The following is a 27630-nucleotide window of genomic DNA, read 5'->3' as shown; positions in this document are numbered from 1 at the left end:
CTGTGGCTTTACAAAACAAAAGGGGGAACTGTAGCGAGCTGCATGGAATCACACCTGATGGAGATGTATAATCAACTCCTATGGCTAAAGTCTGACCTATGCTTTGATCATGCAATGATTATTAGCTGCTTGCATATGCGTGAACCTATAGGCAGTGCCCACCTGGCAATCCAGGATTGGCAGCCCATGCCTACTTAAGGGCTGGGAGATGTTTGCCCGAGGAGAGAAGAGAGGGGGAGAGAGAGGAAGGAGAAGAGGGGAAGAGAGAAAGTGAATTAAGTCCTGGAATAAAACTGCAGTGAGAAGAGCTCCGGGTGTCGCGTCATCCTTGCTGGACGAGGTGGGGCGTGACAGAGCATACTCCTTTGTGCTTGCTTTCTTTGCTCAGAATAATATTTTTGAGATTCATCCACATTAGAATGTGTCAGTAATGAAGCCGAGCTGAATTTCATTGTGTAGATATATCATGACTTTTTAATCTGTGCTTTGAATTATTTCTAGTTTTGAGTTAGTAAGATTAAAACTACATGCATTTGTTGCCTCAATTTAACCTTTCAAAAATGTTTTTAAGGCAGCATGGATATGTATATTTACTAATTACAAGATAAATTTAAAAGTCGCTATGAACATTCATGGCTTTTTTGTGAAAAAGTCTTAAATTGTTTAGATTTATTTATTTTATGTACATAAATATTTTGCTTGAATGTAGTCTGGTGTGTGGCTGATGTCCTAAGATGTTAGCAGAAGACATAGAAACCAGAATTACAGATATTGTGAGCCACTAGGTGGATGCTGGGAATCCCTCCAGAGTCCTCTGCAGGAGCCAAGTGCTCTTAGCCACTGAGCCATCTCTCCGGCCCTGGGGAAAAAAGTATTTACTCTTAAAAGCACTTCTTGCCTTTTAGGTTCATGAACATCCTTTTTGAGCTTCGCGAAACCTGGGAGATTTGACAGGTGAGGAAGGACCTGGCGTGTGTGAGAATAAGTAAATATTTCTCAACTGATGAACAAGTATACAAATGTGTAATTACCCACCTGAAAGATGGTTTGTCTAAGTCTCATCACAGTGCATTTGTGATGGGCCATCCAAGGCTAAGCCTCAGCCTACAGCTTCTCTAGGAGATGACATGGAACAAAAGCCCTGGACCCATGCCTCTGAGAGGCTGGTGTGGAGAAAATCCTAACGCTGGGGCTTGAGACAATAAGAAGGGAAGGAAGAGACGACAGTCGTAGCTGGAACAAGGAAGGTGAAAGGTCCAGGTATTCAAGATGAACAGGGATGCTAAGCACAGCCTATTTAGCTGGACACTGACGAGTTCTAGTAGCTAGCATCCACGTGGTTGTTACCTTTGATAATGAACTTCCTGGACCACCAGCATTAGTGTTACTAGGGAGTCTTTCTTGAGTCTGTGGACAGCTGACACCACTCTGGACTGGATCACAATCAACTTTTTTTCTTCTCTGTGACAAGGTTTCTCTTTGTATCCCTGACTGTCCTGGGATATGCTCTGAAGATCAAGCTGGCCTCAAATTCAGGGCTCTGCATGCCTCTGCTTGTGTCTCCTGAGAGCTGGGATTAAAGGCATTCATCACTACGTTCAGCTCACAATGAACTCTGAACAAGATATCCAGGTGATATGTGTTCGTGTGTGATGGGGAAGCATTGCACTATGACAGATATATGCTTCCTGGGGTGGTTCAGGGTTTTTTGCTGTGTAAAATGTGCTGGGCTAGTCCTCTTACCTCGGCCTCCAGAATGCTGGCTTCCCGGCATGTGTTACCATTTGCTGCTCTAACGTTTCTTATTAGTAGAATCATACTACAGTATATAATTTTGTCAAGACCTGCTACTTTGACGCAGCATGAATTTTGAATTTCATCCAAGTTCTAGACTCCCCTATTTTTTTTTTTATCACAGCTGAATTCAAACTTTTAAAAGAACAGAAGGCAATTAAAATATCACATTTAATTACAACGTTAAACCTGTCTAAAGATATAAGTAAAAATACATCATCTGGTTCGTAGATAATTCAAACACTACCACACTTAGGTGTACCTTGGAGCGTCATATAAGGTCATGTTTTAGTTTGTGAAAATGAACACAATCTCAAGATTACGCAACAGACCATCTCAAGAGCACGTCCTAGCCTCACTTCATATCTCTGATTTATCCCTAATTAATCCAGTTGGCGACGGGAGGTGCTACTGATTGTTTCTTTCAGCCTACCTGACACTTAGTGGATGAAAGGCTCTAAAGCGCATGCTCCTTTTAAGCAAAACCAGAACCGTCTGGAACACCCTCACCTGCGTGGCCGCCTCTCCTAGGCGGCCGGCCGTAGAGAAGCCCTTGGCGTCGAGCTGGCACCTGCTTCTTCTCGCCCAATCCCACGGAACACCGTTTAGGCCCCGCCCACCTGCGGTGCCTTGGGCCCCGCCCTCTCCGGAGGGAGCGCCTTGGGGCCCAGTGCGCCTGCGCAATGCCGCCAGTGGGCGGAGCGAGGACGCGAGGAGGGGAGGATGTGCGGAGGGGCGGCCGCGAGGGCTCCGAAGCGAAGCTGTTCAGCGCTAGCAGGCTTCCTGGCCGGTCTGAGGGAATAGAGGCTCCGTCTTCCCTTCCTCCGCCCTCGAAAGTCAACTTCACCGCTCCGCCCGCAACGTCTGCGGGCGGCGCGGGCCGGCGTCAGGGCTTGTCTGCCTCCTCCGGCGTGGGGCCTGGGCGCCATGGACGCGACGGCGCTGGAGCGGGACGCCGTGCAGTTCGCGCGGCTGGCGGTGCAGCGCGACCACGAAGGCCGCTACTCTGAGGCGGTGTTCTACTACAAGGTAAGGCCAGGCGTCGGATGGGCTCGGGCCGGCTCCCCGGAGCGAGCGCTGGCGGAGCCCGAGGCGGAGGGGCGGGGTCCTGCTGCCCAGGCCGCGGTCTAGCTGGCAGATGCCCTCGGCTCGGCAGGCGGCGGGCGGGGAGTGGACGGCCTCTTCGCTGTACCTTGGCCCTGATGTGTGGCCAGCCGTGGATGATCTGTCATAATATGCCAAGAGGGCATGTTCGATGTAGAAAAGAAAATGTAAATTAGAAAAGAAATTCATCTCTTACCAGCATTTGATGTATAATTAATGGTTGTTTCCTAAACGTTTGTGTACACAGATTTTTCACTACGAAACTTGAATCCTATCGTTTACACTTCTGCATTGTTCTAGATAACCACACTTGCAGCCTATTCCGTAGTTTGGTTGTGGTCTAGCAATGTAATGATGCGGGTTCCTTAGAGCTAAATTTTTGGGCATTTGTGATATTCTTCTTTTGGATGAATGACTGGGAGCACAATTGCTAAACCAAAGGATCATGCCCTTCCGCAGCTTATCCTGAGGGTTTGCAAACACACCCCTCCAGTTACAGTTTCATGATGTAGGCATTCTTGATTATACAGTGGTAGTAAACCCCCCTCCCCGCCGCCGCATATGTGCTATCAATAAAGCATGGTTTGCTTTCCCTTAATATTTTATTGCTTTTATTTTAAGATCTACTGTACACTTAGAGACTTTTGGTGTGTTTTAGGATCATCCATTTCAAATTTTCTAGTTTTAGATTTTACAACCCCTGTGTGTGTGTGTGTGTGTGTGTGTGTGTCTGTGTATCCGTGTATCCGTCCATCCCCGTCCGTCCCTGTGTGTGTCTGTGACCCTCTCTCTCTGGGATCTAGCTATATAGTGGAGGCTGGTCCTCTCTTTGCCGTAGCCTCCCCAGTGCTGAGATTTCAGGAATGTGCCAGCTTGCCTGACTACCAGTTGATAGTTCCTAAAAAGGAAATTCCGTTTTAGTTTTGTGAAACGACTTCCCAACTACTAAACCAGTGAAACACTGCCACATAGCCTAATGGAGTGGCACCTGCTTATTTGCTTGTAATCCCAGCACTCAGGACGAAGAGGTAAGAGGATCACTGTGTTCAGGCCAGCTTGGACTACATTGTAAGACTTTGTCTCAAAAACAAAACCCAATAATACAATATAAAAATAGCTTTTTTTTTTAAACAAAAGAAACTATTGAGCCATTTTCTTTTAGAAGAAGTTGTAATTTAAGAATTAAAATTTATCCTTTGAGGAGGGCTGTGGCTCTCCAGTGCTTCATAAAAACTGGAGTCAGGAGGATCAGCTTAGGGCATATGAGACCCTGTGTGTGTGTGTGTGTGTGTGTGTGTGTGTGTGTGTGTGTGTGTGTGTGAGGGGGGGAGCGTCAGGGTTGGTCAGGGGACAGAGGGAGAGAGATCCAGAGTCCTTTTACCCACGTGTAGTCTCCAGCACTTGGGAGGTAGAGACTGGTGGGTCTCCCTGTAAGTTTAAGGCTAGCCTGGTCTTCATCTCAGTTTCCAGGCTAACCAAAGTTACATAGTGAAACTGTGTCTTTAATTAAGGGGGGGGCTGAACTTTGCCCCTGATTATGTTTTCACTTTTGAATATAAGTGAAATGAGTAAAATAAGATTGATAGTTATTTGACTTTTTAGAAAGCAAGGTGATTATTTGAAAATCAGTACTTAATGTGAAGGGTAAACTATTTTCAGGTTACTATTTAATTTTGAGAATTAATTTATATTACAAGGGGTTCAGTTCATTGAAGTTTAATGTATTTTAATAATTATGATAAATATATAAGATTAGATATTTAATGTTTGTATGGAAAATTATTTTTTCTCCCTTGAAATACCTGCTTTATGGACCCTGAAGAAATGTTTTCTACCCCATCTGGCTTTTATGGTTGAATTTCTCATGGGTTGTAAACTTCATTTACTGACTTTGTAGGATTCAGTTAAACAGTTTCTGTTTAAAATCTGGTTTGCAAAGTGAAGCTCAGTGGTAGCTGCTTTGGAAAGAGCATGAGGCCTCTGATTATAGCACACAGTTTACCTTAGAACAGTGATGGGAAAAGTAGAAGCTCTCTCTCCCTTGCTAACCATAGTACAACTGACTATGGAAGTTAGGGAAAACTGGAAGGCAAATTAGGCTTTCTTAAGTTTGTTTTATAAAGCTGAAATCTACTTTATGTTTATATTCTACTGTGAGACTTTTAACCTTTACAGTTTAAGACTTTTTAATTGATAATTTATTTTGGTGATGGTTTTAATTATTTGGTTTTGGTTTTGATGGTTGTGGATATTGAACACAGTGCCTTCCTTCCACATGCCAGGCAACTGCTGTACATAGCTAAGCCCTACATCTGTTTTCATGCTTTTAAGACTCGGTGTGCCTTTCCACAGTTGTATAGATTACACATAAAAAAACACAGAAAACATGTAAGTCATTCAGTGTGTCTTTTCAGAGTATACAGTTTACACATAAGGAACACAGAAAACATGTAAGTCATTCAGTGTGTCTTTTCAGAGTATACAGTTTACACATAATGAACGCAGTAAACATGTAAGTCACTGTCTTTTCAGAGTATACAGTTTACACATAATGAACGCAGAAAACATGTAAGTCACTCAGCGTGTCTTTTCAGAGTATACAGTTTACACATAAGGAACACAGAAAACATGTAAGTCACAACTATTCTGAAGAAATGTTTAATAATTGGGTTCTTCAATTTTAAGCAGAATATAAAAAGGATATTGAAAATGGAAAGAAAGATACTAAACTTTTTAACTTACTTGCTGTATAAAAAATTTGTAGATGCTTTTGTTTTGTTATGAAATGACTAGAAAATTAGAAAGTAGTAATTAAAATTTGTATTGTGAAAGTCTTTTGTATTCTTTATATTATTATTATTATTTTTAAGGAAGCTGCACAAGCCTTAATTTATGCTGAGATGGCAGGATCCAGCCTAGAACGGATCCAAGAAAAGATCAGTGAATATCTGGAAAGAGTCCAAGCTCTGCACTCTGCAGGTTAGTCAAAAGGTGCCACATTACTTCTGTATTTGTCTTTCCTCTTCATCTTGGATCTTTTTCGAGACATGGTTTCTCTGTGTAGCCCCTAGCTGTCCTGAAACTCACTCTGTAGACCAAGATGGCCTGGAAACCACAGAGACCCACCTGTCCTTGTCTCCTGAGTGCTGGGATTAAAGGTGTGTGCCACTGCCTAGTTTCATCTTAGATCTTGACACTCGTTCTTTCTGTTCACTGAGAAGAATCTCCTAAAGAGATTTAAGAAATCATGATAGGGAAATAAGAAAAATGTTGATCTATGTAGAGCACACTTTCCTAATTTTCTCTAGCTGTAGAGATAGTAAATTCGCTATGGTAAATTCTCCACATTGAATTTATCATTGACAGAGTTGCAGTGAATACCATGTCAGAACCTGTTTTAAAGTGTTAGTTCTGACACTAAAGTTAGGACACGAATTGTTCTTAATGTTTAAAGACTTCAGCAGTAGGCAGTAGATTCTCAGACTTTTCTCTCAGTGTCTTCTACCTTGAGTGAACTGTTTTTTTTTTGTTTTGTTTTGTTTTTATGCTACATCTTGGAAAGACAACATGTAAGCAAAGACCTGGAGCAGCTTGTATTTAGCTTAATGAACAGCTTAGCAGGTGCCACAAGAGACGTATTTATTAGCTTAGTGGTCAGTTTTGTTAGAGAAAAAGGGTTTGTGTCAAAATCTGTTGTTCATATGGGTAGAAAAGAAAAATATTGCTGACCTTTGGCTTAGAAAGATATTCATCTCACTGGGTGGTGGTGGTGCACGCATTTAATCCTGGTACTTGGAGGCAGAGGCAAGTGGATCTCTGTGAGTTCCAGGCTAGCCTGGTCTACAGAGCAAGTTCTAGGACAGCCAAGGCTAACAGAGAAACCATGTCTCAAAAACAAAAAAAGAAGAAAATATTTGTCTTTAGGATGATTTTTAAATCTTTTATCTCTTTCTGTTGTTGGCTAATTCACAGAGGACTACTCAGGATTTCGTTTTAGATGGGTTCTGTTACCGTCCACCCCTCCTCAGTGGAATGAGTGAGCAGTTATAAGCATATAATTAGGATGAAGTCTGTGTGATCTGCTTTTGATTCCCTGTTACGACAGTCTTCTTAAAAGTTGATAGGCTGCTTAACAGTGGTGTCCAGAAGTTGCCTGAATTATAGGAATTGTTTGACAGATGTTACACTAATCTCTGCATTCAGAATATCTTGTTGGGAGCTCTGGGAGTGGCTCAGCTAGGAGACCTATTTAGCATGCTTTAGGTTCTGGGTTTCCTTCTTAACATGGGTGAAGGGGCATAGGACCTGCTGCATGATTAAAAAGAATTTCATTTTCCCAGCCAAGTAAATGATGCTCTTAAATGTAATTGCCTTGTTTAAAAAGTGATTCACATTATTTCATTTACTGTTTTCCAAGAAAATTATTTTAATAATTATTATTTTAATAACAGTAAATGCTCTTAACTGCTGAGCCATCTTTCCAGCCCCAAGAAAATTATTTTTAAAGTTCATAAAATAATCTTCCAGGATTATTTCCATGATTTCCCTATTCTCTCTATAGATGTTTTAGCTTATTTCAACAGTGATATACTGAATTAATGTTTGAGCTGAATGGTAAATGGGTGGGTGGTACAAGAACCCCCAGGAAGCCCTAAGCCAGATGTGGAAATCTAAAAATAGGAACATTGCAATGTTTTAGAAACTCTTTCTGAAACATATTAGCCAAATGTGAACATAGACTTATCTAGAAGGAAAAGAAGGTGTGATAATACTAGCTTAGGAGTAGGAACTAGTAACTGAGGGAATTTCCATCTTCTTAGTCCATGGGCTGTTATATTCATTCCAGTCAGTGATCTCTAAATTCTTCAAGTTCTTCCAACAATTGTGAAAAAAATACAAAAATTTTTTTCCCTAGAGAATTAGAAAATATCTCCCTAGTTTGTGTTATATTTTAAAATTTTAAAAATTGCTTTTAAACTGGTGTAGTGGTATGAGCCTGCAATCCCAGTACTCAGGAGACTTAAGCAGAAGGATCATTTGAGTCTATGAATGTAAGGCCAGCCTGAGCAATATAGCAACAATGCAGAACAAAAACAAATTGCATTTGATCCTGAAAAGTAAATTCTAAAATTGATACTATGAATGTGATTCTCTCTTACAGAAGAATAACACTAATCTCTTAATTACTCTTTTGTCATTTGGCTTCTTTCACTGAGCTTAATGTTTCTAAGGTTTATTCATGTTATAGGATGTAGCTAGTCATTCTCTGTCCTGCCAGACAGCTCCCAAATCTCAACACGGAGACTTGTTATTAATTATGAAACCTCAGCCAATAGCTTGTTTTTGGCTAGCTCTTATAACATAACCCATTTCTATTAATCTGTGTGCTGTCCTGAGGCTCATTTACATCATTTACATACTGCCCATACTGCTTTCCTGCTACTTCTGTGTCTCCTTGCATTTCTACCCTTCTTCCCAGCATCCTCTGTGCCTGGAAATCCTGCCTAGTTATTGGTTGTTCAGCTTTTTATTAACCGACCAGAGTGACACTTCTTCACAGTGTACAAAAAGATTATTCCACAGCAATAGGATATATCAGTACTTTATTCCTTTTCATGGCTAGATAGTAGTCCATTGTATTAACATACTACAATTTGTATGCCCATTTATCAAGTGGTAAATATTTGGGTTTTCTTCCTTTTGTATATTGTGAGTAATGCTGTGCATGTTCAGATACTATGTAATTCTGTGCATAGTGGATTGTGTACACTCAGGTATAAAATGGCTGCGCCATTTTATGCTTACTGTTCCATCAGCAGCATAGCTGTTTCCGGTTTCTTAGTTCCCTTATGTTCTTCCTCTTCTATACAAGCCTCTCCCTCTCCTCTTTTCTGTGTATGTGGAGAGTGCTGGGAATTGCCTGATATATGCTAAACAAGTGTCCTGCCACTGAGCAATATCCATAGCTCTGCAACACCTTTTTTTTTTTTTTTTTTTTTTAAAGACTAGACCTTGCTGCCCAGCTTCAAACTCTGATACCCCTGTCTCCACCTTCCAAGTGCTGGGATTACAGAGCTCTGCCTCCAGTATTGCCTTGTTAATGACTTTTATATTTAGCCATACTGATGGATTATATCTCATTGAGTTTTGATGTGCATTGCTTGAGGAGTAATGATGTTGAATCAATCTACACATGTGCTGTAGACTGGAGAGATGGCTGAGGAGTTAAGAGTACTTGTTCTTGCAGAGGACCCACATGGTGATTAACAACTGTCCGTAACTCTACATCCTAGGAATCTTATACCCTCTTCTGACCTCAAGGGCACCAGGCATGATCGAGTGTACAGATGTACATGCAGGAAAAACACCCATGGACATAAGCACATCTTTCAAACAAAACACAAACACACACAAAAACAAATTGAAATACTTATTTCAAAGACCTGTAAAAGCATGATGGCTTCTTCTGGACTCAGATGGATAAGAAAAGCGAAGCAGGAACTTATCGTCATGGTCTAGTATTATCTGTACTATGTACTAAAAAATTATCTTAAAATATGATGTTTACTAGTTCTCCCCCATCTCATCCCTCCTTCCTCTTCCTTTTCCTTCTCCTCTTTTCCTTTCTTTTCCTTTTCACCTCTTCTTCCGCTTTTCCTTTTCTGGTAGTAGCATAGAGCCCAGGGCATACTGTGAAGCAAGTTTGTTCTGCCCCTGAGCTATGCCCCCAGCCCTATATGTTTCTTAATAGTTAGCATTTTCTAAGTTTTTACTTTGTTAGTGTGGAGGGAGAAGGATATGAGGAAGACTCTCCTTTGTTTTGCTTTTTATTTTAATGAAGGGAGTGCTAGTAGAAAAAAATTCAGGGAAATTTTCAGTAAAGCATTTCTAATACCCTGTCTCTGGTGTCTGAACAATTGGGCTTGGCCAGGGGACTTAAGATTAGAGAGAGAAAGGAGAAATTATTCCTCTTTGAAAAGATTTTTGTTGTATAGTTTGCTAAGTCTTTTAAATGAGGGATGTAAAATTTAGTAAGGAATGTCTTAAATATATTAAAATGTTGGTATTCCCTGGCTACATTTAAATAATCTTTCTGCATGTTTTTTTATTCTGTACTAGTTCAGTCAAAGAGCGCTGATCCTTTGAAATCAAAACATCAGTTGGATCTGGAGCGTGCCCATTTTCTTGTTACGCAAGCCTTTGATGAGGATGAAAAGGGAAATGTGGAAGATGCCATAGAATTATATACAGAAGCTGTGGATCTCTGTCTAAAAACCGTAGGTATAGCTATGAGTTAAACTTGATGGAATTATGTTAGGAAATTGCTTCTCTTACTTACGAATTTAATTTGAAGGAACCCCTACATTCTATTGTTATGAATAAAGCTAATTTAATCTTCATTGAAAATGTTGAGTAGATCACTAATAATAGAGTTTTATACCTTATGAAAGTTTTGCTGCTACTGAATCACTAAGCAATTGCTTTTAAAACATTATATTTGCCTATTATTATATTTAAACTGTTTAAGGTTATCATGTAACTAAAACTACTATAAAAGGATTTGCTATCATGAATCTGTAAATTTAGCATAAACTTTTTTCAATTTTATACAGTAAAAAATAAAGTAGTAGTTTGGGAGAGCTTCATTAACTTGCGATATAAAATCTATATGCTGAGTGGCTCTTAGTACTCCCTGATGGACCTTGATTGAGATGCTCAGCTTCAAGGGGCATCTAGTACCTAAGAGTACCATGCATTTAGGAGGAGGATGAGGTAATGTAGTAGAGGATGTTCCCATTGTCTTCCACATGGAAGCTTTTTGGCAGGCTGTTGTGGTCAGAAAAACCACCCACCTTGATTTATACAACCCTGGAGAACATAGATAAGTGCTGGTCTCCCTGGTTCCTCCTGCGCAGCCTTCCCATAGTCCATGTTTACACATTTATCGTCTAGTTCACATTGTCTACAGAAATGTGACAAAATGCTCAATATGGTTTTAAGTGATAACCTTTAAAGACAGAAATAAAATGTTGTCTTTATTTACTCATAATTTCAAGAAATATATTTAATTTTGCATAGAAATATGGAATAAGCAAATTAAAGAACTATGCTTTAGAATGTCTCTCTTTCTCTTAAGTCTTATGAAACTGCTGATAAGACTCTGCAAAATAAATTGAAACAGTTGGCTCGACAGGCACTAGATAGGTGAGTTTTGTCACTTAAGTTCTTATCAATGGACAGCATGAATTGTGCTTTTTTTTTTTTTTTAATCATGACATCTTAAATGTGTGGTAGAGGTCTAAATGTTCGTCCATAAACTGAGACTTAGTGCTTCAGACCAAATAAGTAGCCCATTCATTAGTCAAGAAATCTTTTAGTTTTTGCTTATTTAGAGAATTAACTGTGATAATTGGTTTGTTTTATTGCCCTGTTACTGAGTGTCTGTGGTAGTCTTGTGGCCTGAACCCAGGACCTCGTGCATGGTATTCATTCTACCACTGAACCATATTCCCAGCTCCCCGCAGTCATATTTCAGATGGAATCCTTTCTCTGTGTTGTATAATACCAGACTTCCAAAACAGCCTTTTCAGAAAGCCGTCCAGAGTTGCTATTAAAAGATAAACATTGAGAATGGCCTTAGATTCATCCCCAGCATCAAACTGTATGTATTGCCTTCATCTTAAGCTTGTGTCCTGAGGCTTGCTAGAAACATTTTATTTAAAGTTGAATTTAAATTTCTTCCAACACTTTCATTCTGATTGCTCTGCTTGTTTCAATATTCTTTTCCATTGTTATTGCCACATTGTGGAATATACAAAAAGACCAGTTTGTTGTATTTTTTGTTAATGTCTGTGTTACATTCAACCTTTATTCCCTACGTGGAAACTTGTGAAGACAGAGTTGCCTATTTTGTTCACTGCTTAGGTGAGCACCCTGCAGAATGCCTAATGTAGATGTGTTCAGCATGTATTTGGTGAATGAATGGATCTGTGTAAGTGAATAACGCTCCCTCTTCCAAGAGCTGAGGTAGAAAACTTTCTTGTAAAGGAAAGGAGTAGAAATCTCATCTATTCCTAGAATGTGAATTTTCAAAATTCTTAGTTTGAAGCTTTACCTGTAGCTATGTTCTAGTCCTTTCATTGCAGAATAGCTTATCCCTTCTCTGCTTCATCAGTGAAGCTTTAGTTTGTTTACCCAAACTCATGAAGTATGAGCACTTGACACAGTTGCCTTCTCCAGTTTCAATGGCATGGGAATCACCGTGTTCACCAGGCATGGTTGCCTTCTCCATCATGATTTCTTTTATCAGCTCTAATCATAGTTGGTTTTTATTCTTGTGTAGATAAGCCATCCAGTATTTCTGAGTCCATCCTAGGTGAAGGTAGGTAGGGCGAGGTATCATTTAGAGGGTCCTTTGAGGATCTGCTGAAGGAAGATTAAGGACCTTCTTCTAGGAAAATGTATGTCTAGTGTTCTTGGCGTATAATTTTGGAGTGTTATAAGACTGATGAAGCTCATATGTGGATCTTAGGTGAAGAACGTTTTTAGCTTGTTAGTTCTTTGACAGAACAGTCAAAATCCCCTTGCATGTCATGTGATGCCCCCGTCAATCAATTCTTATTTTCCTCTCACTTCATCTCCTGCTGTTTCTCACTTGTACTTTTGACGGGGTCTGTATCCATCCTTTGATATTACCATCGCTTGCTCTGCTGTTTGGTACTACTGCGTGTTCTTCACTGCAGAGGAAGTTCTCTAAGACTCAAGCATTAAGTCTCAATGCCCTTCCCTCCATTCACCCTCTTTTCTTGGTGACGAGGGCTATTATTTCTTTTGTGTATTCATTTGCATGAAACGCTTCTGTCCTGGCATCTGTCGTTTTGACAGTTATCTTTTTTATCCACAAAATCTTTTAAGGATATGATTTATACATTATTATACACCCTTTACCTTGCATATAATAAATAAAATGTTCATTTAAGTATTACTTACAAAATATGTGCAGTAGCTTACATGGAGAAATTTTGGTTAGTATGTAAGGATTTTATTAACTGATTTTACATTAGGATGCTTTACTAACTCAAAGTAAGTTTTGTGTCCTGTAAGTTTAAATGAAATACCCAAGAGGTAGAGGCAGGAGGATCAGGGCTTCAAGGCCAGATTGCTACATGGCAAGTTTGAGGCCAGTCTCTTTATTGAAACCCTGTCTCATAAAAGGCAAAAGCATAAATGTAAGAAAAAAACTAGAACAATTCTTCTGTGCTTCTGTTTTAGAGCAGAAGCATTGAGTGAACCTTTGACAAAGCCATTTTGCAAACTCAAATCAACAAATATGAAAGTGAAGACTGCCCCAGTAAGAACACATTTTCCTCTGGGACCTAATCCTTTCCTTGAAAAGCCTCAGCCATTTATAAGTCCACAGTCATGTGACGCCCAAGGACAGAGATACACAGCAGAAGAAATAGAAGTACTCAGGTAAATCCACTCATGACTCAGGGTAATGAAAACTTTAAAACAACCAGTGCAGACCATTTTATTTGGAATTACATGAATAATTACATAGCAGTTATGGCAGGCTGCTCATTTTCTGTGTATCTTTGTAACCACAAGTCTCACGGGGATAGAGGGTTACTTTGAAATAGCCAGCAAACAAAAGTCTGGAGTTATGAATCCTTTAATTTGTTTGGTTTTTTTTCAAGACAGGGTTTCTCTGTATAGCTCTGGCTGTCCTGGAGCTCTCTCTATAGACCAGGCTGGCTTAGAACTCACACAGATCTGCCTGCCTCTGCCCTCTGAGTGCTGAGATTAAAGATGTGCAACACCGCCTGGCTACTTTTCACTTTTTAAGAGTTTAAAAAAATGAAAACACAATTATGACAGAGACCACTTTGAAAACCTAAACTGTGTATTATGTCAGTCTTTACAGAAAATGTTTGTAGACTTCTGATCTAGACAGACAGCTCTGTGTATTTGAAAGCAGTCTTGGGGGCTATTAAAAATTCAAAGCCTGAGCTTGACATAGAACTTGCCTGTAATCCCAGCACTCTGGAGAAAGGATACTTAAAAATTCAGGTTCAAGGCCAGCTTGGGGTGCAAAGGAAACCCTGCCTGAAACAAAACAAACAAACAACAAAAAACAGTAACAGCAAGACCCACGATAAATGTAGAGATCCTTCACTGTCTTCTGAACCAGTTGATCAGGTGAAAGAGGATAAATCTCTGAGCCAGCTGATGGTTCTTGAGTTGGGCAGGTCATTTAGATGTTAATTTTAAGTTTTCAGAGATTGAGGTGAAAGGAACAGTGTTCCAGCCTTCCAGAACATTTTCCTTTCTTCCTGAAGATTTCCATTACACATCTCTTAGTTTGCTTCCTTTACCTAATAAAAATAGTATGTAAACAAAACAACAACAAAAGGGTCCTTTTAAAAATGAGGCTTTAGCTGGGCGGTGGTGGTGCACGCCTTTAATCCCAGTACTCGGGAGGCAGAGGCAGGGGGATCTCTGTGAGTTCGAGGCCAGCCTGTCTACAAAGGGAGTTCCAGGACAGGCTCCAAAGCTACAGAGAAACCCTGTCTCGAAAAATCAAAAAAAAAAAAAAAAATTAAGATGAGGCTTTAAATTACTGAGTGTCTTATTTAGGGTTGTTATTGCTATGATAAAACACCATGACCTAAGCATTTTAGGGACGGAAGGGTTTATTATTCAACTATGCTTCCACATCACTGTCCATCATCAAAGGAAGTCAGGAACTCAAGTGAGGCAGGAGCTGATATAGATGCCACGGAGGGGTGCAGCTTACTGGGTTGCTCCTCATGGCTTGCTCAGCCTGTTTTTTTTTTTTTTTTTTTTTTTTATAGAATGCAGGGCCACCAGCCCAGGGATGGCACTCAGAATGAACTGGTGTTCCCCAGTCAATCACTAAGAAAATGCCCTACAGGCTTGCCTACAGCGTGGGAGGCATTTTCTCAATTGAGGCTAGCCAGTACAATGAGAATTCATCATTTTGGCTACGCAGAATCTATATACTACTTTTATATATACTACACATTTGAAGTTCCACACTTTAACAAAACAACTCATTTAAAACACAACTGTCCTTCATACAAGTGAAAATGAGTGCTGGGCGATGGTGGTGCACGCCTTTAATCCCAGCACTCAGAAGGCAGAGGCAGGTGTATCTCTGTGAGTTTGAGGCCAGCCTGGTCTACAAGACCTAATTCCAGGACAGGCTCCAAAGCTACAGGGAAACTTGTCTCGAAAAAACAAACAAACAAACAAAAAAAGAAGGAAAATGAGTATACACTGTCCCAACAGTTATTGTATCCATTCCTGACTACATTAATCTTCAGGTTCACTGAGTATATTACCCAAAGACTACAACTACTCTTAAAAAAAAAAAAGAAAAAGAAAAAAACAGCAGATGCATAAGAAAGAAGTAGCTACTTAAACCTGGTGCACATGCTGCAATTCCAGCCCTTGAGATGCCAGTGCAAGGATTTTTGAGTACGAGGCTGGCCTGATAGCCTGGGTTATATAGCAAAGCCCTATCTTAGTTCACACACCGCACCCCCTCCCCAACATAAAACACGCAGAACTTCTACAGATCTCACCGAATTTGTTGACAGATCATAGCTCTTTCTATGCCACTTTCTTCTTTCAGGACCCATCCATGTTCTGATAGCCAGAAGATAGAAAGATCACATTTTTAAGAGTTTATTGTGTCTTTTAGTTAGTTGGTTAGTTTGGTTGCCTTTTAGTTTTTCAAGACAGGGTTTCTCTTTGTAGCCCTGGCTGCCCTGGAATTTACTCTGTAGACCAGGTTGGGCCTGAACTCATAGATTTGTCTGGGATTAAAGCCTGTACCACTATTGCCCAGCTTGTTTTTTAAATCCCCAAATAACTAAGTTATTGCTTTTTTCTTTGGTCTTAGGTTAGACTTGTCTTTGTCCCAAGTCTAGGAAGTTAATTTTAAAAGAACGTTCTTATTAAAATGAATTGAATTATAACAGTTATACTCTGGTATCTCTCTCTGTCTGTCTCTCTCTCTTGGTTTTTCGAAACAGGATTTCTCTGTTTTAACATCCCTAGCTGTCCTGAAGCTAGCTCTTGTAGATGAGGCTGGCCTCGAACTTATAGAGATCTGCTTGCCTCTGCCTCCTGAGTGCTGGTATTAAAGGCATACACCACCATGCTGTGCAATGAAGGAAAAATTTCAATGACAAAGTATGGTACTATATTAAATTGACAACTTCATAGTTTTCAGATCTTTATTAGGATGGTTTTGATAAGAGAAATACCAGAGCCGGGCGGTGTTAGTGCACACCTTTAATCCCAGCACTTAGGAGGTAGAGGCAAGGGGATCTCTGTGAGTTCAATGCCAGCCTGGTCTACAAGAGCTCGTTCCAGGACAGTCTCCAAAGCAACACAGAGAAACCCTGTCTTGAAGAAAACCAAAATAAAAAGGGAAAGAAACTTTTCCTTCAGTATTAGCTAAAAGACTGAGATGCTATTGTATTTTAAACTTAGAGTTTAACTAAAATTGGTGATTTATAAGATAGACTTGAAAACTTAAATCTTTTTCTTGTGCCTTATAGGACAACATCAAAAATAAATGGTATAGAATATGTTCCTTTCATGAGTGTTGATCTGAGGGAACGTTTTGCTTATCCAATGCCTTTTTGGTAAGTAAGCACATTTAACTTTTATTTCCAGTAAATGTGAAGTTCAATTTAATTCATAGCCTTGAAGTTAAATTTTATAGGCAAAGTTGGTTGGAAAAGAGGAGTACTTTTGGGAAAGAGGTGGAAAGATAAAGAGGTTGAAATAAAGATCTGAGCAACATGAAGTTGTCAGTTTAATAGAGTACGATGATAGAGAACCATTATATCACATTGATCTTAATTGGCTTGGTTATGGGCTCAAGGGGATTTTTTTAACCTAACATTATAGACATAGTGCTTAATATAATAAATATAATACTTGGTACAGTGTAAGTACTGAGCAACCATTTGTCTAGTTAATGATTGGATCACTGTAGGAAAAAACCCCAGAAAATAATCTAAGTGTTTAGAGATATACTCAAATACCTACACAAAAGATACTATAATTGTGAATTATTAGAGTAAATCACTCTAGTATGTGCTATATATATATGTATTTACACTAGAGTATGATTATATTTAAGGAGATATAAATTTGTGTTTTCAGTTTAAATGTAGCAAATTAAATCACATCTCTCATGCGAGAATGTCCAAAAGAAAAATATAGAAAAGTTGAGACAATTTAGTAATATGATTGAAAAAGTAAAACATGAAATACAAAAACTCTTTTAATTTGCAGGAGATCAATGTGTTCAGGGTGGTATGGCCATCGACAAAGCTCCCTCAGTTTAGGAATTAGTATTCCTAAATTGGGATTTCTAAATTCCACAGTTAGAAGTTCCCCCTCCACTTTTTCTTTTTTTGATAATTACTTGCTTAATACATGTCCCCATCTGGAAACTATAAGCTTTGTAAGGACAGAGATCTTGTCTGTTTAACTAAATTCTACCCTGTATCTAGCACAATATCTGGTTTTTTTTTTAATTTCTATAATATCTCTTTATAGTAAATACTCAAGATTTACTTACTGAGTGAATTATATTTAAAATTATAATATATTGAATTATTATCTATTTGAAGAATAGATAAATACTAAAATTGACTAAGTGGCAGTATTTTCCCACTTTTGTCATCTAAATTATTTTACATAGAGAATAATTATAAGAAAAAACGTAAAAATTTAAATTCATTTAACAGATTGACAGGAAAAAGGCTTCATAATTTAACATAATTTAGAGCAGTGGTTCTCAACCTTTCTAATGCTGCGTGCGGCCCTTTCTCATGTTGTGGTGACCTCCCAACCATAAAATTATTTCGTTGTTACTTTATAACTGTAATATTGCTACTTTTATGAAATGTAATGTAAATAACTGATACGCAGTATATCTTATATGGGACTCCCCAAAGGGGTTATGACCTGCAGATTGAGAACCAATGATTTAGAGACTGATTTAAATTTTTTTTTTATTCTGGTGATAATGTTAACCTTCAAATCATAAACATTGTAGTTTATAAAATACTTTTAGTATCCTTATGAGTCTAAGAAAAGAAATGTTTAACACTGACTTTAATCACTAACAGTGATTTGAGAGAACAAATACCGTGGAATCTTCAGTTTATTCTCTAGTATCTGTTATATGGAAGGCTAATAATGGATGAGCAATAGATAAAATTATAGGCTTGAATTAGTTTTGATTTTCTTCCTTACGAGTTTGATTGCTGTCCTTTAAACTCCTAAGTTCACTGAGCCCTGTCTCTATTTATACTCTGCTCCTGACATTACACAGGTTCTAGCTAAAGTGTTACCTGAACAGCAGAGGTTCTGAGAGGTGATGATCAGAATTGAGAGTCCAGGTGTGATGGCACACCTGCAGTCACAGCACCCTGAGGGCAGAGGTAGGGTGATCATAAGTTCAAGACCACTTCTCAAAATGTAAAAACAACAAAACGTTTTTAAGCAGTGTTGTAGGCTGTTGTTTTTATTTAAGAGATTTGCAACAACATGGGCTCATAAAAGTCTAGAGGTGTCCTACCTACAGTGAAGAAACTAGTACTTTAAGTTTTAAGGTCATACAAAATCTTCTTATCTAATACTCATTAACATTCTTGGATAAAAGAACTACACAAATTTGTTTTAGTTTGCATATTACACATTACCTCAAAATCTTTTGAAATCCAAAGAGACCCATGTTGCCATTGCTGTAGGAAGGTGAAGACTTGGGGTTTGGGGAGGTAGGTGGTTTTTATTCGGGTTTTATGTCAGCTTTAAAGAGATCCTACAGCACAGAGTGAGTACAGTGTAGTGGGTGATATGGTGGATGTGGTACCACAGGCTTGGATTCGGTTGTCACCTCTTAGCTTCATGACCTTGGTGACCAACCAGTTTGTGCTTTTCTAAAAAGTTCTTAACTGAATAGTTATTTTGAGCATTTAAGTGGAGAATAGTATATAAAGCATATTGGCGTTATGCTTGGCACAAAGTCACTGTTGAGTAAATTTGTTGGTCTCTCTGCCCTTTCAAGAGCAAGGGAAGGAGCTGGTAGCTTCCTAGGTCCTCAGTGGGTCAGTGTATATTGTTAATGACTCCATTTTATTGCTGAGTTTCCTGACCATCATAGCTATGATAAGTGTCTATACCATATTTCTAAGTAAATATAAACTTCTGTCTTCACTTTTATTTTTTTAAACTGGAGAAGGTGTTCAGGTTGACTGATTTCTTTCTTTTTTTTTAATATTTATTTATTTATTTATTATATATACAATATTCTGTCTGTGTGTATGACTGTAGGCCAGAAGAGGGCACCAGACCTCATTATAGATGGTTGTGAGCCACCATGTGGTTGCTGGGAATTGAACTCACGACCTTTGGAAGAGTAGGCACTGCTCTTAACCTCTGAGCCATCTCTCCAGCCCCAGGTTGACTGATTTCAAGGTTAAGTGTAAAGAGCCAGATCTGACTGATTATTTTAGGAAGGCAGAAGTGTAGCTGTATGATATCTGTGCCAAAAAGGAGGTCTCATTCCTGCTCAAGCCATCTTTAAAAATTAATATATTCTTTTAACTTTTATTGTTTCCTCAGTGATAGATGGGGCAAGCTTCCATTATCACCTAAACAAAAAACTACATTTTCTAAGTGGGTACGACCAGAAGATCTCACCAACAACCCTACAATGATATACACTGTATCCAGTTTTAGTATAAAGCAGGTAAAATTTATTTTGTATGATGTTTAAGAAAATTGGTACTCTAAGGAAATTTGAATTTAGATTTGATTTTTATTAGATTGTATATATTTAGATGCATGAGTATAATTGCAAAATTTTCTCATCCTTCACATTATTTCCAGCTTGATTTGGTAGCACATACCTATAATCTCAGCTCTCATGGTTTAATGCTGTCGTGGGCTACATAGTAAGTTTGAGACCAGTCTGGGCTATATAACAAGATAAATCTCAAAATGAGACCGAAAATTTGTTATTTTTTTTTCTTCTGAGATAGCATCTTGCTCTGTTGCCTGAGCTGGCCTTAAATTCAGTGATCTCCAACATCAGCCTCCCAAGTAGCTGAGATCATGGTGTGTGCCACCATGCCTAGTGCAATCTGTGCATTCTGTCTTTAACATTGAGAAAATAATACGAGAAACTGTTCTGAGCAATTAGATTTTTTTTTTCCAACAATGGGAATTGAATTTGGGATCTAGAGCATGCTAGGCAATCACTGTATAAGCTACAACCCAAGCCCCAACTATAGATTTTTGCATTTGTAGGTGTGAAACTTGAGAATTGAATTTTATACTTGCCAAGGAAATTTTATACTTAATTATTTAAGTATTTAACTCTTGGAGGCTAGGGAAGTCCCTGCTGCATAAGCATAAAGACCTGAATTTGCATCCTCAGAAACACATAAAAATTCAGGAGGGGATGGAGATGGCTTAGTGGATAAGAACACTGGCTGCTCCTCCAGAGGACCCAGGTTCAATTTCCAGCACCTGCATGGAAGCTCATACCTGTTTGTAACTCTAGTCCCAGGGGATTGAATGCCTTCTAATTTTTTTGGTCAGTGAGCAAACATGTGGTTCACAGAATTATATGCAGACTGAACACCCATACACATAAAAAATTTTATTTTTTATTAATTATTATTTTTTTTGTTTTTGTTTTTCGAGACAGGGTTTCTCTGTAGCTTTGGTGCCTGTNTGTTTTTGTTTTTCGAGACAGGGTTTCTCTGTAGCTTTGGTGCCTGTCCCCGAACTAGCTCTTATAGACCAGGCTGGCCTCGAACTTACAGAGATCCGCCTGCCTCTGCCTCCCAAGTGCTGGGATTAAAGGCGTGCGCCACCACCACCCGGCTTACATAAAAATTTTTAAAAAGGAAAAGGATGGCTGTGTACTACTGTAACCCCCGCCTTGGTGGTACAGATAAGTGATCTCAGATGCTATCTGGCCAGCCAGCCTACTTGAATTGGGAAGCTTCAAGTTCAGTGAAAGACCCTCTCAAAAAGTAAAGGGTGGATAAGTTTGGTTCCCACTGCATGATATTGGAGCTCATAAGCCTGCAACTCCAGCTTCAGGGGATCCAGTGTTCTCTTTTGTCCTCCTTGAGTTTCCACACTCCATGTGCACATATAGCCCCAAATAGACACATACAGAGATACATAATTAAAAATAAACACAGACACACATACACGTATATTTTAAAAGTAAAAGATAGAAAGTGATTGAATGGAACAGTCCTTATCATTGACCTTGGGCCTGCAGATATACCTACGTGTACATGCTTACACTCACACTAATACACCACCCCATAAAAGTATATAATACACCACAAACCTAAAAGTATTCATTGGGATACTTTTTCTAGGATTTGTTTGAATAAAATATATGAGTTAGTAACATGACAGTTCTATTTTTCTATTTGAATATTAATCAAGATATTTAATATAAAAGCTAAAGTGGTAGATGTAATGTATAAATATTGTACAAATGCTGAAGTTACATGAATGAAAGAATATGTTCTTATTAACAGACAATAGTATCAGATTGTTCCTTTGTGGCATCATTGGCCATCAGTGCAGCTTATGAGAGACGATTCAATAAGAAGTTGATTACCAGGTAAATTTTTGTGTTTGTCCTTCATATAATTGTTACTTAACTGAAAATTTAAGGCTTAGACCATATGCATGTAGTAGTGGAGAGGGTATATCACTAGATTATTATGACCCTTCTGTGGGTTAAATAGATGATTCCTGAATGTGGGAAGTTCATCTAAAGAAGGTGTACATACGTTGCAAAATAATGTATGTGGAATGTGTTTAGAAATTGATGTAATCAAGGTAGAAACCATGTCCTATTTATACTTGGTAATTTTAACTGTACAGAAAGTTAGCCACTGGTTATTGAACACTTGGAATAGGTTAAGATGGGTGGCAAGTGCAAGAGGTCCATGAGATTTTGAAAACTTAACATACAAATTGTAGAATTGGAAAATATTTCTCTAAGTATTGAATATTTGTTGGAATCATAATTGGATTAAGCAAAAAATATTACAGAATTAATCTGATTTTTAACTTTTTTGTTTGTTTTTGGAGACATGGTCTTTATGTTGCCTGACTGGCCTCAAACTTAACAAAGATTTACCTGCTTCTGCCTCCCTAGTGTTGAAATTAAATGCTTTTCATCTTTAACTTTTAATATGGCTACAGGAAAATATAAAATGGCATGCATTTCTGTTGACTATAACAGCTTTAAATTGTATTGAAATGTTTGAGTTTTGTTCAGTTTTTGAAAATTATATTAAGCTTAAAAGCACTCAGTATAATTATAACCATGCTCTCATTTAGCTTGTCCTAAGAATAAACGATAAATCAGGCAGTGCTTAGTTTCATTTATTTGCCATATAAATAAACAATTTGGAATGTGCTTGATTTGGTGCACACTTTTAAAAGAAAATTGGTAATGAAAATTCTTAAAATATCTCATTGTCTAATTTTAAAAAATTTTAAAATGTGTATGGATAGATGTTTTGCTTGCATGTATATCTGTGCACCACATGCCTTTTGTGCAACTTTGTAATTTATTAATTGTATGATCATATGTGTTGTGTCTTTACTCTCTACACAAAAATTGTCTGGTGCCCTTAGAAATCAGATGGTTTTGGATCACCTGGATCTGGAGTTAAAATGGGTATTAGCCATTGTGTGGATGCTAGCAACAGATCCCAGGTCCTTTTCAAAGACGAGAAGTACTTTTTAAGTGCTGAGTCATCTCTCTAGAATTTATTATATACTTTTAATTTTGTGTAGCCTTACTAGAATGGTGCTAAGTGCTTTAATTATATTTATTGAAATGATCTTTTTAAAACCAATGATAAAAGATAATTTTAACTGGCTTAAAATATATTTATTCAATATGTGATTTGTTAAAACTTGTAGTTAAAAATTGAGTACTATAGACTGTAGCTCAGTTAATAAAGTGCTTGCCTAGTACACGGGACCCTTGGTTCAATCCTCAATGCTGTATAAACTTATCATAATGGAGTACACCTATCATCCCGCCATTCTGGAGGTAGAAGCTGGAAGATCAGAAGTTCAAAATCCTCCTCTGCTATATAGTTAGAAGCCAGCCTGAAGTATGTAAGACCCTAACGCAGAATATTGTGAAGATTTATGCTCTAGTTTATGATTTTAGAAGATATTTCCTTAAGTTGGGAATGGTGGTATATTTGGTAGGTTGAAGCAGGAAGCTTATGAGTTCAGGATCAGCTTGGCTACATAATGAGACCCTATCTCAAAAGGAAAACCAAAACCAAGCAATGTTTAAAATATTAAAATAAAATAGTCTGTTCATTTTTTATAAAGTTTGGAAGAAAATATTTATCAGTGAATGGCTTATGTTTAAATGTAATATGAAATTTTATATATTAGTTGATGCTGAATATTAACATTGGTATTTTAATACTTATTTTTTTTCTTTCCAAAGCATAATTTATCCACAGAATAAGGATGGAGAACCAGAGTACAATCCCTGTGGAAAGTATATGGTAAAACTTCACCTCAATGGTGTCCCAAGAAAGGTGAATATCTTTTTCCTTCCCATTCCCTACTTCCATCTCTTCTTTCTTTACCTCTTCACCCTTGAATCTTGAGGGAAACAAACTAAGAAAAGTTGACTGTGTAAAGATTTTAAAAGTCAATTTGTTTGATTTGAATATGTGATATATTGTATATACTACTACTAATAGAATCATTTGTTAGTAATTAAAAATAAAACAAGTATAAAATTTTTCAAGATTTTTTTTAATTTGTGTATATTTGTGTGCATGCATTACATGTGTGCAGGTGCCTGTGGAGGCCAGAAGAGGGCATCAGGTCCCTGGGACTAGAAATTATAGGTCCTTGTAAACTGATATGGGTACTAGGAGCTGAACTCTGGCCTCTTGAGGAGCAGCAAGTGTTCTTAACCACTGAGCTGTCTTTATAGCCCCATAAAAATATATTCTTATAGATTTAATTGTTTTGCTCAAATTGTCTTCAGTTGGTCTCAAGTGATCCTCATGAATAGCTGGAGCTACAGGTATGAGTCACTGCACTAAAGTCTTTTTTAAAAATTGGTTTTCAAATACCTTAGGCAGAGTTCTAAAAGAATTGCTAATGATAATTTTAATCTGATCTAAATTTTCGCTTTGCTTCCTTTTTCTGACAGGGTGTGGTTAATGTATCACATTCTTGCCTCAAACCTGTAATGCTTTTGCCTCACCTTGAGAACAATGGAAAGGCTTTTTAATTCTTTTAATTAAAAGGAAATGGGGATCAGCCAAATTGTTTCATGGGTAAAGGCACTTCCCTTGGAAACCTAGTGGATGAGTTCAATTCTTGGAATGTAAATGTGGAAGGGGACTTGAGTGCCTTCACTCCTGCTGTGACATACCCTTCCACACATGTACATGCATCATGCACATTCACACATAATAATAATAATATTTTTTTAAAAAAATTATAAATTAATAAGAGGTTGGTGGTACGTAACTTTACTCCCAGCATTCAGGAGACAAAGGCAGGCAGATAGCTCTCTTGAGTTCATTCTGGTCTACATAGTGAGTTCATGCCATCCAAGACTACATAGTGATACCCTGATTCCTGCCTCAGCCTTTGGAGTAGCTTAGAATATAGGCCTGTATCTCCAGCCCTGGTTTACTTTCTCATTTAGCAGATCTGGGATGCGGCCAGAACTTGCCTTTTTAACAGTCTCAGTGCTAATCCTAATGCTGATGCTATTGTTTGGGAACACTTTAGAATTACTTTGATTACTTAAAAACTAAATAAACAATTTTGAGAAAGATAGTAACCTCTTGTTTAAAAGACCCTTTCAGTGTTGAGCATGTTGGCACATAGGCACATATCTATACCTAGGACTCAGGAGGCTGAGACTGGAGGATGGCTAGTTAGAGGCCAGCCTGGGCTACATAGCTTGTTTCAAAAAGTTTTTGAAGTAATAATCTTTGTACTATTTTCAGATTAGAACTCTTATTTTAGCCCCATGTCTTCCAAATCATTTTCTTCTTTTTTTCTTTTTTTTTCCCAAGTCATTTTTGGTATTAATTAGATACCAAATCTTTGTGGTATTGCTTGCTCAGTTATTTAAATGTATTTTTTAGTTAGAATATTCTACTGGTACAATCATATATAGTATAAATCTTTTTATACAGATAAACCAAAAATAGGAAGGCTCTTTTGTAATTTTAAATATAGTATACATTCTAGAATCCCTAATAATCTTGATTTATATATATGTATATATATTATATATATATATACACACACATACACATCTCTTGTGTGTAATTATTGGCTTTCCTGTCAGTGAGATTAGCTTGTAAGACTGAATAAAGACACTGTATTAAAATGGTAAGCATTTTATAAAGCTGTCATTATCTTAATAGGTACATTGTGGCTGTTGTTGATATAAAGTTGGTTTTTTTTTAAATTGAGATTTAAAGATTGTTTCACCTAATGAAGTTAATGTTCTCTTTCTGCAGGTGATAATTGATGATCAGTTACCTGTTGATCATAAAGGAGAATTGTTGTGTTCTTATTCCAACAATAAAAGTGAATTATGGGTATCACTTATAGAGAAAGCATACATGAAAGTTATGGGAGGATATGATTTCCCAGGATCCAACTCAGTAAGTCATGGATATGTGTTACAGACACACACTTATGCTACCTAATATATTTTAAAGTTTAAAAGTCATTCTTCAGGATCTTACAATGCAAGGCAGTGAATGGAAAGGTCATACTTATATTGATATTAACAGTTTTACTTCCCAACCTGTACATTCAGTTATGTTTTTTCAGATGCTTTTAGTTTAGTTTTGTAATTAATTGCCCTTTTTTTTGTTTGTTTGAGATGCTGTTTCTTTGTGTAGCCCTGGCTGTCCTGAAACAAGGGCAGGCTGGCCTTGAACTCAGAGATTTATTTGCCTCTGCCTCCTCATGCCTACCTAGCTGATTGCCTTTTTATTCAACTTAGAGAAAGAAAGAGTAGGAGTGTATGTAACATGCTAGAACTGACTGATTGTAAAAAACTTACGTGTGATAAATAACTTGTCATCATAGCAATCTCTTGTATTGCATTTTGAGTCTTCTTATATCTACCAATAAAAAAAAAGTCTTTTATGAGGCTGGATAGATGGCTTAGCACTTAAGAACTCCTGTTGCTTTTGTAGAAGACCTGAGTTCTGTTCCCAGCTCCCAACTGTCTGTAATTCCAGTTCAAGAGGATCTGATGCCTGTTCTGGTCTCCATGGGCACCAGGCACACAAGTGGTGCACACACACATGGCAGGCAAAACACCCATACACATAAATCTTTCTTAAAGAATTCTCGAGTTCAGAAAGCAGAAAAGCCACTTTATGTTCAAGATCATTATGCCAAATCAGTAGCTCTCCTGGGAATTTATTAACAGCCTAAAAACACTGACAGTTCTGAATTGTGTTTATATTTCAGAATATTGATCTGCATGCACTGACTGGGTGGATACCAGAGAGGATTGCGATGCATTCAGATAGCCAGACCTTCAGTAAGGATAATTCATTCAGAATGCTTTATCAAAGGCAAGTGTGTTTCCTCACTCTCTCCCTTCCTGTTTAAAGGCATCACACTTTATTTAGGGTAGGGATGGCAGAAACTGTTTTTTGAGAAGTATGGGTGGAGCTCCAACTTGTGATCCTCCTGCCTCAGCTTTCTGGAATCACCTCTGCACACACTACCTCCAGTAAAAGCAGTCATTTTACATGTGTGCTAACTGACAGCCTTAGTTGTCCTTAGTTGTGGACACAGTTAATCCAAATTTCAGATGTCCCATAGTTGTTGAATATGGAATGTGGAATGTAGAAAAACCACATGCTCCTGCCAAAGTATTTATAAAGTCTGAGGGAAGGTGGGAAAAGAAGTCTCGAGAGTTTAAACTGCAAATGGGAAATTTATATGGAGGTTCTGGGAAACTCTCCAAACCATAACAAACATAGTATCAGAAGTAGGAAACTTGTGATTTGGTAAACAAAGCCAAATCCATTTTGGAGAAGTAAATTTGATATTTCACATCTGTATCCTTGTTTGTCAGGTAAAAATTTAGCACTTGTTTTTCTTCACTGATAGGTTTGTGCCTGAGAATTAAGTTGTCCTGGTGGGGTGGTGGGTAATAAAAATGATAATTCATCTGTTAAAATAGCCAGTTTTTAAAGCAGTTTTCAAATGTGAAGTTTTTGTGTAAGCCAGCAGACAGTAAGAAAGATGGTGTGATCTGAGATTTAAAGTGTGTCGTGCTCTAACTGCCTGTCTCTGGTGCCCGTGCAGATTTCACAAAGGGGATGTCCTCATCACTGCGTCAACTGGAATGATGACCGAAGCGGAAGGGGAGAAGTGGGGCCTGGTTCCCACACATGCATATGCTGTTTTGGATATTAGAGAGTTCAAGGTTAAGCCTTATAATTTTATCTTTCTTGATTGTAACATCTTACAGCAGCACAGTGATCAGACTTTTAGAGCCATTCTACTAGTGTAAGCAACTTGGTTTCTGCCATTGGAAATTAGAAGACCAAAGGTGCAGATGAAATGCAGTGACAGTGCAGTGGCAAT

The 27630-nt window shown here is 38.0% G+C and overlaps 1 protein-coding gene across 2 annotated transcripts in view; it reads left to right on the top strand.

The window, feature by feature from the left end:
- The first annotated feature begins 2510 nt into the window (after positions 1-2510).
- Capn7 (calpain 7) overlaps positions 2511-27630 on the top strand; it is a 36629-nt gene continuing 11509 nt past the window's right edge. The window contains exons 1-12 of one of the 2 annotated variants that reach the window (XM_050158257.1): positions 2511-2823; positions 5769-5877; positions 10018-10175; positions 11036-11103; positions 13171-13371; positions 16491-16577; positions 19576-19702; positions 21522-21607; positions 23474-23567; positions 25530-25676; positions 26500-26606; positions 27349-27469. In XM_050158257.1, coding sequence (XP_050014214.1) covers positions 2722-2823; positions 5769-5877; positions 10018-10175; positions 11036-11103; positions 13171-13371; positions 16491-16577; positions 19576-19702; positions 21522-21607; positions 23474-23567; positions 25530-25676; positions 26500-26606; positions 27349-27469 — 1407 coding nt within the window. In that variant the 5' untranslated portion in view covers positions 2511-2721. The remainder of the gene's footprint in view (positions 2824-5768; positions 5878-10017; positions 10176-11035; positions 11104-13170; positions 13372-16490; positions 16578-19575; positions 19703-21521; positions 21608-23473; positions 23568-25529; positions 25677-26499; positions 26607-27348; positions 27470-27630) is intronic. The other variant, XM_050158256.1, reaches the window with a different exon arrangement.

The sequence above is a fragment of the Alexandromys fortis genome, unplaced genomic scaffold, assembly GCF_014885135.2.
Source record: "Alexandromys fortis isolate MF-2015 unplaced genomic scaffold, M_Fortis_MF-2015_v1.1 scaffold_106, whole genome shotgun sequence".
Taxonomy (NCBI): Eukaryota; Metazoa; Chordata; class Mammalia; order Rodentia; family Cricetidae; genus Alexandromys; species Alexandromys fortis.
Note: the sequence above shows the minus strand (reverse complement) of the source record. Positions and strands in the feature narration are given on the sequence as shown.